We start from the raw sequence: 14,952 nt of genomic DNA on the forward strand, positions 1-14,952 counted from the left end.
AAATTTCCCGCAAAAGGCAGGCCTTGAACAGTTGTAATTCTTTGTTATGATTTAGAACTTTTTGATAAATAAAGTGTGATTTATTATTCTCTAAACAATCTTTAACAGCTGGAAATATTGTGTGTAAAACCTGTGATTTGGTTTCTCCCTTTCTTTACATTTATTGAACAGAAGATACATTCAGAATTACAATTTTTAATAAATTTCATTTTAGGGACAATCCCCAAGCACAGAGATTGGACGAGTGTATGTACTAGATAAGGACGACTGGGATATTGCTGACAAGACGTTCAAATGGTTGAAGGACGAAGCGCATCCCTACTTCTCCTTGAACCGTGATACAGGGATGATCACTATGAAGCATGGTGTGAAGGAGGGAAGATATTCTCTCAAGTTCCGGGTTCAGGATCGGAAACACACCCAGGTGGATGTACCCGCTAATGTAACAGTTCTTGTCAAGGAGATTCCTCATGAGGCTGTTATAAACTCAGGATCAATGCGCGTCGTTGGAATCTCTGACGAGGATTTTATCCGAACCTGGAACTGGGACACTGAGCGTCAGGAGATCAGCAGAGCGGAGAGGTTTAAAGAGAAACTCTCTCAGATCATGAATGTCAAGGTAGAAAATGTTGATGTGTTCAGTGTAATGAATCATGCTAAGCAGGAGAAGACGACTGATGTCAGGTTTTCTGTTCATGGTTCTCCGTACTTTAAACCTGTCAAACTAAACGGACTCCTGCTTCAGCACAGAGAAGATTTTGAAAGAGAACTGAAGATCAATATAACCATGGTTGGGATTGACGAGTGTTTGTATGAGAACCAGAACTGTGAAGGCAGTTGTTCCAATTCTCTAGAAATATCGTCTTTACCCTATATGGTAAATGCTAACCGAACAGCTCTGGTGGGTGTTAGAGTTTTAGTTGAAGCTGAATGTTCTTGTGGAGCAAGAAATTTTGACAAACCTGAAACTTGTCGAAACGTTCATTGTTACAACGGAGGCCGTTGTCTGGAGGGTAGATGGGGAGTTAGATGTCAATGCCCTCGAGGTTTTGACGGTCCCAGATGTCAACAAACTACGAGAACCTTTAACGGAAAAGGCTGGGCATGGTATCCCCCTCTGGAACTCTGTGAGGAAAGCCATCTTTCTGTAGAGTTTCTTGCTAAGAAACCTGAAGGAGTGATCTTGTACAACGGACCTATAGTTCCACCGGAGGAAGAGGAATTACTCATCTCAGATTTTATCTCTATTGAACTCGCGAGAGGTCAGCCAAGACTTCTCCTGGATTTTGGATCTGGAACTCTGGAGCTGAGAGTTCCAGTGAAGAACTCCCTGGATGACGGAGACTGGCATAGGATTGATGTCTTCTGGGACAGAGAGACGGTTCGAATGGTTGTTGATTTCTGTACCTCTGCCACAGTAGTAGAGCATGAAGATGGATCACCTATTGAGTTTGATGATTCCAGCTGCCAGGTTACTGGACAAATACCTCCATTTAATGAGTATCTAAACGTAAATACTCCACTGCAGATCGGAGGCATGGCTGTTGAACAGTTTGATCCGGTTCAGTATAAATGGAGCCATACCCCGGCTGGGAAACCGTTTGACGGTTGTATCCGGAATGTAATCCATAATTCTAAACTCTACGATCTGGCTGAACCGGGATTATCCCGTAACTCTATCCCGGGTTGTCGACCCACTGAAGAGGTTTGCAACACTAACAACAGTCCAGGTTCAAGGTGTGGAGATCATGGTCGTTGTGTCGGATCTCTCCGTTCTCCTCGATGTGAATGTAACCCAGGATGGACTGGACCTGATTGTAAACTGGAAACCATGCCTAGTACATTCAACAGTCAGAGCTATGTTAAATACGCCCTGAGTTTTGAACCTGACAGGTTTACTACGGAGATACAGCTAAGGTTTAGAACCAGAGAGGAGCAGGGAGAACTCTTCCGGGTTTCAGATCAGCATAATAGAGAATATGGTATACTAGAGATACAGCAGAGCAAGCTCAAGTTCAGATATAATCTTAACTCATTGAGAACAGAAGAAAAAGAGATATGGTTAAGCGCTGTCTATGTTGACGATGGGCAATGGCATATTGCGAAGGTAACCCGATACGGTTCCGCCGCGATTCTAACCCTTGATGGCGGAGAGGGGCGGAGATACAATGATTCCTTCCTATTCATCGGACACCAAATGATGGCCGTGGATAAACAAGAAGGGGTTTATGCTGGCGGAAAGGCGGAATACACCGGAGTCAGAACATTTGAAGTTTACTCCGATTTCTCTAAAGGATGTATGGATGATATTAGATTAGAAAGAAAACCTCTTCCTCTTCCACCTCAGCTAAATGGAACTCAGTGGGGTCAGGCAACCATGGCTAGAAACCTGCAGAAGAATTGTCCGTCTAACAACCCCTGCGCCAATGTTATCTGTCCAAATCCGTTTGTATGTGTAGATCTATGGATGGAGTATGAGTGCTCGTAAGTATCTTTAATATCATCTCATAACAGTAACATCAGCTACAGCTCTAAGCCGCAATATGAAAATATTTATAGGTTTTATCAGGCCTTATATTTCTTAAAAATAAAAGAAATCCTGAGGATAAAAAGGATAAGAAATGTCATTTAGTTTTACCAATAAAGAAAATAGAAATTAATGAAAGAGTGTCTTGCTACAAAACCAAATGGTTTAAGATCTAAACATTTTTCAAACACTTCTTAAACCTTTCAAAAATACTATATGCTTAGTTTCATTTCTGATTAATTCTTAAAATTTGATAATTAAAGGGATTGTTCAAGTTTAGAAGTAGGTACCGATTCTTGATTTTGAGATTTGTGGAATTTAAAAAAAAATGTTAAGCTCGTAATTATGGATAAACCTGTAAGTCTCTAAGCAATAGTTGGTACCTCTTCCTTGGTTTAAATATCTGAACAATCTCTTTCAGTAAGTTTTCTTAAATTATATTTTTGGTGATGGGTTCTTCATTTTGTTTACTGCAGCCTAGAGTAAAGGGATTTAATGCTGTTCATGGATATAGTTTGCATATTTGAAATGGTGTGATGTACTTCCTCAAAGGCATTTTCCCGAGGGCGACTTCCCAAGTGACATTTTCCCAAATAGCAACTTCCCAAATGTGCAATTTCTCAAGCGGAAACTTCCCAAAGGTTAGATTAGACCCTCTGAGGGGAGGCGCTGCAGGCTGCAATGAGGGCTGCGGCTAGGATGGGCTAGGGGGCCGAACGCCGCGGCTAGAACAGGATTGGGGCCGAGCGCTGCGGCTAGGACAGACTAGGAAAGACTTGAGAAGTCGCCGCTTTTGGAAATCGAACATTTGGGAAGGTGCCACTTTGGAAAATACCCTTGGGAAGTTGCCACTTGGGAAAAATCCTTTGGGAAAGTAGCTAACATCTTTGAAATGAACTATGAACAGGCGCATCTGTGGAAAGGGTTACCGGCTAATATGATGTCACCCCCCTTTTTTTTATTCCTCCCCCTCACTTCAGTACACTAACCCTTTTGCGCCTATGATACGCGCCACAAGATCTTATTTTCCAATCTCTTTATCTTAGCAACCTGTTGTTGTAGATCTTTAATATTTCAAACATTGAATGCTAGAACAAACAGTCAAAGTTTTAATTATCAAAAGTTTACACCATCAGGTTGCAAAGATATTAGGATTTGAAAATTTAAGTTTATGGCGAGGTATCCAGTTCCCTTGTTTTATAAAATATATCACTGCTTATATAAAAATCTCCAAATTTTATTCTGCATATATTTTTCAACAATATATAAATCTTGTTTCATTTTGTTTCCTTTAAATATCTCAACAATATGTTTAAAACTTAAGCCTGGGATTATCTGCATTATTTTCAAAAGTATAATAAGCAAATAAAATAAATACAAATAGAACTGAATCCAGTTTCTGCACATTTTGAAAACTGTCACTTCGTTTAATGAAATGATTTAGTTTCTTATTTATGCCTGTACAGTGTACACTAGACATTGTATTTATTCGAGACAGAAAATATGTTATATATTCTATATTAATGTTGTAGGACATATTTAGAAATGCATTTATGTGACTTTGACGGCATTTAGGGGTCTTAATTTTACAAAATAAAATGCTAAAGCAAGAATTCATTTTTCCAAGTTTGTTTTTATTTTAATTTTTTTTTTCTTTAATCGGATTTCAAACAAAACCTTTTATTGAGTTTTCCGAAATCTTTTTAATATGGGGGGGCGATATTGAGTTTTGGAATTTTATGCTAAGCCCCCTGATTGCATTGTATAGTTTTCAACTTGTATGCATTAAACTATCTGCCCTCAACACCCTTTGTTTCTTACTAACAAGAAGTTTAGCTGCAAAAACATTGACTTTATACTAACATCAACTAACAAACTTGATTCTTTTCTAGTTCCTTCTTTCTAACAATTTGGTAGAACTCGGTGTTTTCATTTTTTAAGACTTTATGGCATTATATATTTTGTGTAAATATGGGAATTAAGGAATGAATTGATAAATCGTCTTTGATTTCCAACAATTGGTTACTAACAAAGAGTGTATTTCCAAAATGTATCTTTCGAAATGAAGAAAGATTTTGAACTTTTGGACAATTCAGCTGTATTTTAATAATTTGGAATATCCCCGTCAACTTTTAAAATGTAAAAATGGTAGACCACATTTTGGAAATCCTGAAACTAAAAGTTTTTACTGGGACACTACTAAAATTGTAATTACGAAATAATGCTGCTTTATTTTATTCTCATGTGTTTATTGGGATTGTGGTATGGTAAGTAAGCGTTCTAAGTATCCTCCATTTTGGATAAATCTGAGTCAGAAAATTTAAACAATTCCAATGCTTTAGATTTAATTTATTCAAAACTTATAAATTTTCCACTTAGTTTCTCATAAAACGGATTGAAACTCGTAGATATTCTATATCTTATCATAATTAAAAGAGGTTGTTCCCAATTTTTAACATGGGGAGTACAGTGGCCATTTTTTACAGTTACTATTTTAGCTAAGTTAGGAAAAAGTATTTAGTTTACTAACCCTGGGAGTTTAGGTGTCCACGAGGGCAGAGGGTGACCCCTGATGGTAAGGGCTGTGAGGATAGGAACGAATGCCTGGATAACCCTTGTCTTAACGGAGGTTCATGTTCTAACCGTGATACTAACGAGAGATATAAATGCTTGTGTACAGCTGGATATTCCGGAGCTAATTGTGAACTCATGCAAGAGGAACAGATCCTACGGCTTAGTATGGGTGCACTGGCAGCCATATTGGTCTGCTTATTAATCATTCTAAGTAAGCTGCAACTAACCAACTTCGTGCATGTTTTCTTTTGTTTTTAGATAGATTTTGTATGTTCTTTTAGGTGCATGGTTTCCGGATTTTTGTATTGGTAATAGTTTATTTTTTTTATTTATTTTAGTTGCCCCGTAGGGCAGAGAAGGCTAGGAGCTACTCAATGTATTGATGAGAATGAATGTGAAGACCCAGGAATCTGTCAAAATGGCGGAACTTGCATAAACTTGAGCGATTTCCGTCATTTCCGGTGTATATGTCCCAACATGTGGAGTGGAATGCACTGCGAGGAGCTAGCGGCCCCTGCCGTCGTACTTGCAGGAGGGAAAGATTTCATCATTGTTTTTGTTTTTTGCGTACTTTCTCTTTTAAGTAAGTATGATCGAGTGTGTGAATTTAACCTAATTTTGGTAGAAATCATATATTGACAGTTTTCAAGATGAGGGGTTAAAGGAAGGTGATTGATGATTCAATCATTTTGGAGACTAAAAAATTGAGGTGTAGCAAGAGAATAAAGATTTTTTCAGAATTGTATGCATATCAAAATCTGATACTTAAAAAAAATTTATACTTCTATTTCTCGCATTTATTCAAGAATTCCAGTTTTTTTTTTACTTCGTTAAAGCTTCTAACTCTCTCGGTCTATAACTTATTATGATGAATGAGGGGAGTAATGTAATAGATAATGTGAAGAGAGAAACGTAATAGGTAATGTCCAATCAAAAATATATTTAAGATATTTGCAAAACGAAGATTAAACGACGAACTTTGAAAATTTCTTTGTTTCTTTAAAGAAAAAAGTTTTTTGGGGGACGGGGGGGGGATTAGAACATAAAGGATGAAAGCTGAGATAATAGGTCTTTCTTATTGTACTGAGTTTGAAGCTCGGAAAACGATAGTGAATTTTCAAATCATTTTTTGTTTTGCATGATTTTTATTCAAAAGTTTTTTAGAAATTAATTTGTCCAGTGTTTTATAGTAGTACGTATTTTTATTTTCTCTATCTTTTATTTGTTTATTTAATTAAATAATAATTTTGTATTATAGTTTAGGAAATATAAAAAAACGCAAAGTTTACATCAAATTTAAAAATTAGAAATTTTTATAGATTTGCCATTAACATTTTTCCAATTTTTTTTCTTCATTATTCTGATTGTTAGGAAAATCTTGTAAATTGTCTTTTATTGACTGTTATTCATAATTGACTAGTTCTTGTGAAAAACTATTATTAACCACTAAACTGTAGTCCAAAGCATGGCATCAAAAGAAAAAAATATTGTTTTCCTGATTTATCTATTTTTTTCAAACTATCTGTATGAAACCTAAAATTTATAATTTAAAAACATGTCAGTAAGACACAGCAGTTTTTAGAAATTTAGCTTTAAAACTGGCATCCTTCTTTTTTTGAAATTTTAAAAATATTTATTTCATAAAAAAAATTTTTTTTCAGTCCTGGTTCTTGTGTTTGTTGTTTACAACCGGCGGCGTGAGGCGCAGATAAAGTACCCTGGACCAGACGACGACATCCGGGAGAACATAATCAACTACGAGGACGAGGGAGGCGGCGAGGATGATATGACCGCCTTCGACATCACACCCTTGCAGATACCCATAGCAGATCCGGCATTAGCCCGACATAGTTTACAGAGACAGAAAATACAATGTAAGTTTAATTTTTTGAAATATTTTAGTTCAGCTGGACCAGATTTAATGAATGGTTTAGTAGTTGAACTAAGCTGAAGAGAAGTGGTTGAATTTTATCTACGTAGTTCAACTACTTCTCCGATTCATTGAATATGGTGTCTTGTTATTAATTTAGAGTTCGAAAATATCACAATCAATTTTATTCCTTTGGAATCAATATTTTTTTATTTGAAGTTCATTTTGTCTTGAATGTGAAGAAAAAAACTTTTGCTTGTAAATGATGACGTTTAATATTTTTAACTATGAATAAGTTTGAAATTTCAACATCATCAGGTTGCAAAGGTAGGGTGAGAAAATTAAAGTTTGTTTAAAACTTTCAAACATAAGCGATGATCTTTTATAGGTTAAAAAATAAAAAAAATATGAATTAATTTCTTTATTCCAGACCCTGGTCCTATGCTGGGACCAGACTCAAACGTCGAGACCTTTATTGAAGATCATAAACGGCGGTCAGACCTTGACCCATGCGCCCCGCCGTTTGATGATCTTAGAAATTACGCATACGAGGGAGGCGGTAGCACGGCGGGAAGTCTTTCGTCCCTCGGCTCGGGTAGGTTTCTTGGTCTTTAATTTAAGAAAAGATATTTGCGATTTTTTTCTGTGAGAACATTTTTAACTCTTTTTTATTTAGAGACAGATAATGGACATATAGGTCCATTCTAGACCCGTGGAACAATAGACAGCATTCTTCTTCTTTTACCAAAGTTGATTAAGAGACAGGAAACTAAGAAAGGAGTTCTTCTAGTTCCTAGCTCCAGGTTTCACGAATATTGGAACCCTGTTCCTGTCTCTACATTCCTGATTCCAGGTTGCATTTAGCAAGTTCCTGGATCCAAGTTCCAAGTAGCCAATTTACAACATGGACACTTGATCTAACATCTATCTTATTAGATCACCGCGTCCGAATTTTATACCTTACATTCCTTTTGTAAAATTCTACTGTTATAGCAGCGTAGAAAACATTTGTATCTGCACTCCCCGTTATATTTAATCCAGGCCGCAGTCATAACTGTTATAGTTTCTCTAAATCAACGTTTGGCAACTGTCTTAACTGTTTTTTAGTTTTCTAGATAAACAAGACGCAACCTCAACTGTTCTGTTCTAAATAAAAAATAATTGTTGCAATAAAAACAGTTAAAAAGTATCAAGACGTGTATAACGCGGATAGGATAAGAAGAAAATACTGAATTCAGTGTTCTTTATTTTGAAAACGGTAATTCTTCTTAGTTCTATACCATAAATATATGCTCCTTGATCACTTAGGTTAAAAATATCTCTGCTTATGCGTAATTGTAAACCTCACATATATGATCTCATTCCCCATGCTGTTCTTTTTACAAATTACATTTTTTAGAACAGGGTGTGCAAAAAAACATTCTAATTTAGGAAACCGTCTCCACTAGTTTATCAATTGAGTCAGGTTTTAATACTTACCCTGTGTTTACCCCTCGGCTCAAACAAGTTAATTGTTAAACAATATTTAAGTTGTATCCCCTGCCCCCCCCCCCCCCCCCCACTCCTTCTCTTTTTACAACTTCATGCTCAATATTTACACGATGTTAGATTAACAAAAATATCCGCAATAGACGAATCTCGAAAACTTGAAAAATGGTCACAATATTAATATTTTTGTTGTTGAATTTTTCACTTGTTATTTAAAAACTTGAAAATATCATTTTATCTTTGCAAAGGGGAAATAGCTATGTTTGGTGACCTTTGTTTAATAAATACTCGCAATTCAACGGATAAATTAGACATGAATTAATCTTGTAATCGTTTTATCTATTATTAAGTTCTGTCTTCCTGTTATATATATATTACATATTTAATGCTGAGGATGCTAGATGATAAATATTTTAGATTTTTGTCAGATTTCTTCCTTTTAATAATGTTTCATTTTTTCGCAGTATTCATTTTATCATTTTATGTCACAATTCAGCACCCAGTGTAATTATATTAGTCCCTGCTAAATCTAAAACTAGATTTTGAATTAGTAATGTAAACAAAATTTAGAACAACTCGTGTTTTTAAAATTTTAGTGTTTTTCTGTACAGTTTGTACATTACACAACACAGTGCACATTTTAATAGTAAAACTTGTAACTTTATATAAGTTTGATAATTTTTTTTCACATAAATTTGTAGAGGATTATTTTAAACTTTACAATGTGTTGTGTAACCACGTAATCTTTATTTGATCATTTTGTTAAACTACTTTATCATAATTTAACATTTGTACAAAACCCAGGAATTCTAGTCAATAAGTACTTCAGTTTTATCTCTTCTATATATATATATATAGGGCAGAAAATAAGAAGAAAAGAGGTTCAAATTATGCCAAAAGTATTCTAAGAAAACATTGAGAATTGAATAATCTAAAGCGCAATAATTCCGACTTTTTTCTCTGTCTTTTTCTCGCTCTTTTCCTACTCAGTGAAAACTTGTGATTTTTATGTTTATTTCAAGTCTGTATATAACATTATACTTATATATACCTAGCGATATTATCAGTAATAAATATTGCGGTGTTAATTTTTAAATCAAATAAGTAAGATGATTGAAAGAAAATTATTATAAAGATATTTAAAGAAAAAGGATGAGAAATCAAAAATGAATTAGAGGTAACCCTTCAGGTTTAACTTTAAAAGGGAACCCTTCAAGTGTATACAAAGTAGTAATCTCTATTTGTCTGTTTGGATAAATCTTAAAACCCTTGACGAATTTTTCTAAAGTTTTCATTGGGAGACTTGGAGAGAACCACTGAAATATTATTCATTTAAGACAGTCTTCAGGATTAAATTATATTAAAGACGACTTTCAGGATTAGAGTAAGTAAAACATAATCTTAATGATTGCATTTTATAAAAGGAAACCTTAGGGATTTAACTTAAAATAGGCAACGTTTAGGTTTATAATTTAAAAAACAAGTTTCAGGACCTAGTTGAAGAAAAGACAAACTTCAGAATTAGAATATGTAATGAACAGCGTAAGAATTGTCTATACTAATATAAAGTAGTAAGCTATGTTTTGATGTCCGATCATAACTCATGAACACCTCGAATTTGTATGGAGAACTCCGTAATACCACGGGGTTGTAAAAGACAGTCTTCAGGATTAAATTACAATAAAGACGACTTTTAGGATTAAATTATGTATAAGGCATATGCATAGGTATAAGGCATATGTATAAAAATATTAAAGACAACAATGTTGGATGAACTTTAGAACACGACAACTTTCAGAATTGAATTATAAAAAGATATTCATGATATAAAAAAAAATATAAAACAATTTAATTCTAAATGTTTTTATTAAGCATATTAAATCCTGAATTTTTTTAATTCAAAATTTTTCTTTCATATAATTATATCCTGAAGGTCGTCTTTCTCAATTTGATTTTGTCCTTAAATTGCTTTAATCCTGAAGGTCGTCTTTTACATACTTTAATTCTGAAGTATGCCTTTTCTATAATTTTATCCGAAAGGTCTTCTGCTATAAGATTGTCTTTTTCTCAATTTAATCTTAAAGATCGTCTTTTTTATTGAATTCTGAAAGTTTTAAATATAATTCAGTCTGGATGGTTTTTTATTAATCTAATCCAGAATTTCTTATGTCTGCTAAATAAGTAATCCTAACAGTTGTCTTTTTCGTGAATTAATTCTTTAGGTTTATGTTTATTAAAGTTTTTTAAACTTTAATAATTTTTTTTTTATTTTACAATATTTTTAAATATTTATATGATATCAGATGGAAATATTTTGAGATTTCTATATTTCTTGTTCTTCATTTTTTTCTTCATTTTTTCTGGTCCATCAATTTGAAATTGCTGAGTATCTTGCTTTCTTTTTTTCTGAACTCTGTATACTCTTGCATCTGATTTTTTTCTGAACTCTGGATTGAATATTTTTTATCTGGTCACACATCTGTTTTCTGTTCTTCTCTTTTAGATCTACGCATTTTAATCCCTTGTAGACAAGGAAAAAATGCATTTTGACACATAATTCTGATTCATACTACTCTTTAATTTGATATCTTGCTGCCAGAAATATCAATATAGGTATAATAGAAGGTTATTGTTTGTCAGGAGTAGATATCAGATGTGTTTGTAGTTTTTAATATTTTTTTCTGATCTAGGAATGGCTTGACTCAACATCTCTTATGTGTGGTGCAGTCTCAGAAGCAATTAAATACACTGTTTGAAGGTTTCTACGAAGGGTAGAATAATTTTAGAAGGGGGGGTGGATGTCTCCTTCCCTTCCCAAATGTTGTCTATATTCGCTGTCGGAAAATATGACAGTGTACAGCTTGACACTAGAGATTCCCTTCCATGATTTCTGAGGCTGGCTAAACCATCCTAATTCCTTCCAGTTTAGTAATTTGGAATATTCATTCAAATTGTTAGGACTAGTCCCTGTAAAACAGTTTGAACTTTTAGAACGTACTTGGTACGCGCTGGTACGAGTATGGAGAGCGCGGATGAAGAGAGAGCGCTGTAGACGACTAGGAGCACGGCACCGAGTTTAGCTTGGTCCTGGTGAGCCCTGTCAAGCTCACTTCCTCAACGACCACCATCGGCCTAAGACTTCGAACAGTGACTAAAGTCTTATATAAATTTTCCTTATAAATTCTATTTTTCAGATCAACATAAAAAATGGAGTCTTTTCGACAGGGAAGCTTCCATTGAAAAACAGTTAAGTTTTTACATGGAGGTCTCACTTTGAAAAGTACTCTAATTTTTTTAAAGATTTAAAATTGTTTTTTGTTACTTAAAAAGGAAAATTTAGGCCGAAATATCTTGATTTATTAAAACTGCGGTTTCGGAAGTGCCGCCAGATATAATAAGTGTTAATAGTTATCTTTAAAAGATATATTTTTTGCATTGCTAACAATAATAGGAGCTGAGGAGTTCTTTATAATTCGTTTTAGTATAATAAATAAATTCTTTTAAATGCGTAAGGAGAAGCTGCAGCTGAAGAATTCTTCATAATTCGTTTATAGTAAAATAAATAAATTCTTTTAAATATGTTCTTCAGAGTTCTTCATAGTTAGTTTATAGTAGACTAAATAAATAAATTTTTAAACATGTGCAGGAGGAGCTGAATTCATCATGCTGTTTTGTTTATAGTAAATAAATTCTTTTAAATATGTAAAACTAACCTTACACTAATATTAATATTGGACCAGCAACCGAGCAAAATCATTTTGGCCAAGACTATAACCTAGTTGATGAAAGCTGATACTGCTGGCTAATTCCATTCCTACGCCAAGGAGAAAAAATACTACAGAAGATCGATGTAACTAACCAGATCGCACCAGATTGCTCGGGATACTATAAACAACACTGGACTGATAGCTGTAATAAATCTATAGTTCACCATCAACATCTTTCTCGTCATGTGCTCTATTCACAGCCAACAGAAGCAGAGGATAAAGAATTGACATGTTTACTACGGCATCCCTCAATTCTCGAGACTGAATAGAGCTGGAGTAACGCGAAGACTCCAAATCAAGATCAAGATCCTAACTGAATAATTAAATCCTACTAACTAAATTGACTAACACATTAATAGATAACTCCATTAATATTTAGATATCTCAAATATTCTATTTCTATAAATATTAAAAATTTCATAAATTTTAATCTTAAGCTTGAAATTCTAATTCTTATCTTTTATTTCGAAAACGTTTTTGTATTAGAGTATTCTACTTTTAATTTTAAGTGCTTGGGAAATATTTCTGTTTTTAAATTTTAGACTGCCAACTTGATTCCTTTCAAATCTTTGGACCTATTTTTAATATTTACTTTTAGTCACTTTTATACTCTAAAATCCGACTTTGGTTAAAATTTGAAGTCTTATAAATTTTTGGAAAATCTGTTTGTCAATCTACTCTTTAACTTTAATTCGTTTCATCTTAATTAGCAAAATCCGATTATGATTTTAAATTTTGATATAATTGTCACTATAAGTAATTATAACACATTTCTGATCGCTTTTGATTTCTGTACATACTCTAATCTGAATCCTTATAATTGATTTTTGATCTAATCTGCAAACTGTAATTTTTCAATCTCGATTCCATATTTTTCCGATATTCAACTTTCATTATATTCCACATAATTTTTAAAATATCTACGCCTTGATTTTAAACTGTCTATCCAAAATTTTAAATTGGTAATTATAAGTTTAGTTTTTTGAAAATCACATTGCCGTTTTGAAAATCCTAATCTATATATAAATTTGGCTTGTCTGTCTGTTTGTTTGTCTGTCTGTTTGTATCCAATAAACGTCAAAACGGCTGAACCGATCGGGCCCAAATTTTTTGTGGGACATCACGTGACCACAGGGAAGGTTTATGAATGATCAAAATTTCAAATATTTGTCTCCATCAAAATTCGATCTTCATTAAATTTTTGAAAATTTTGAAAATCCACGAAATTTTTTGTTTTGTTTTACGATGTACACAAAGAGAACATGTTCACAATTAATTAAGAAGATGGGCGCGAAGCGCCCTCTAAGGCTAGTTCTCTAAATTTTCTAAATTGAATTTTAATTTTCAATAGCTGCCATAAAAAAATATCAATTTACATAATTTTCGAAAGTTAAAGTTTAAAACATAACATTTTAAAGTTAAAATTTCTAATCTCTAAATATCATTTTGAAAACCAAACCTTGAATATATTCTCGAAAATAATCTGTCTCTGAGATCTCTAAATATCATTTCTTTATAGGACCTTAAATATCGTCTTGAATCGATCTTTGAAACTATTCAATCTACAAAAAAAGGGATTAGTTTGGAATTTTCAAATCTTCTCAATTTTAAAATTGATTTTTAATACTTAAAAAACTGATTTTTTAATCAACTTTTTTGAATCTCTTGGTTCAAAACTTTTAAACCTTCTTTCAGTTTAAATTGATTTAAAATTCTAATACTTCAAACACATTTGAAATTGGTTCTATAATCAATTTTTTTGATCTATTGTTGTAAACCCCGAGTTTTATTTGGTCTACAGCAGAATTTTAAACACAATAATTAACTCTCTTAGTTCATATTTATTAATTCAAGTTTATCAATAATTGTATATTTATATTGAGGAGATCTGTGGCCGAATTTAAAGAATTTGAGCGGCGGTTTAAATATGGTTGGTTCCACTTAAAATTGTATCAAATATTTCAAGATTTAAGTCGGCGCTAAATTTAAACCGGGTTTTGGCGGATTTTGGCGGATTTAAACCGCGGCTTAAATTCTTTAAATTCCATCTCTGTATTCGGTCCCAGGCTCCACCTCCTGAACTCCAGCGGAACACTAAATTCGCACATTGAGAACCTTGAAATCTTAAAAAGATCTTAAAAATCTTAAAATTTCTTTATTGGATTGATAACTGTAAAATTTTATTTTTATAAACTTTAGAATATAAATGTGTTAGAATTTTCAAACACATAAATTGTTTTCTTGAGCTGGGACACTGAGACACCTAAAATAAACATTGTTATAAATCTATAGAATATATAATAGTTATAGTTATAGTATTTATTTTCAAACACAAAATACAAAATAATAATGTATGATGGTTCAGCTTAAAATAAAACACAAAAGAAACTTTATTATGAGTCAATTCAAAATATAATGTTTGATAATTTTGTTTGATAGTTTTTGTTGAAACAAAGTATACATATTGAAATCTCAACTGAATATACATTCATTGTGCATTTTACAAGTAGATAATTAGTCAGCACTCAAATAATCAAAACATTTTCAGGAATGCATTCATTGAACTTATGAATACATATTGATTCAACAAAAGTAGAAATTATGCTCGTTGACTGTAGTAGACTTGACATCTACCTGTAGCAAAGGGTGTAAACCCATACTCGTTGACTTTAGTAGACTTTGACATCCACCATTAGCAAAGGGTGTGTACCCATACTCGTTGACTT

At 33.2% G+C, this 14,952-nt stretch overlaps 1 protein-coding gene across 1 annotated transcript in view; it reads left to right on the forward strand.

The window, feature by feature from the left end:
* LOC111700514 (neural-cadherin-like) overlaps positions 1 to 8,159 on the forward strand; it is a 39,640-nt gene extending 31,481 nt beyond the window's left edge. The window contains 6 exon segments of the mRNA XM_023471444.1: positions 215 to 2,484; positions 5,071 to 5,337; positions 5,440 to 5,684; positions 6,763 to 6,975; positions 7,402 to 7,566; positions 7,648 to 8,159. Coding sequence (XP_023327212.1) covers positions 215 to 2,484; positions 5,071 to 5,337; positions 5,440 to 5,684; positions 6,763 to 6,975; positions 7,402 to 7,566; positions 7,648 to 7,679 — 3,192 coding nt within the window. The 3' untranslated portion in view covers positions 7,680 to 8,159.
* Positions 8,160 to 14,952: the final 6,793 nt, after the last annotated feature.

This window comes from Eurytemora carolleeae, unplaced genomic scaffold (assembly GCF_000591075.1).
Source record: "Eurytemora carolleeae unplaced genomic scaffold, Eaff_2.0 scaffold360, whole genome shotgun sequence".
NCBI lineage: Eukaryota > Metazoa > Arthropoda > Copepoda > Calanoida > Temoridae > Eurytemora > Eurytemora carolleeae.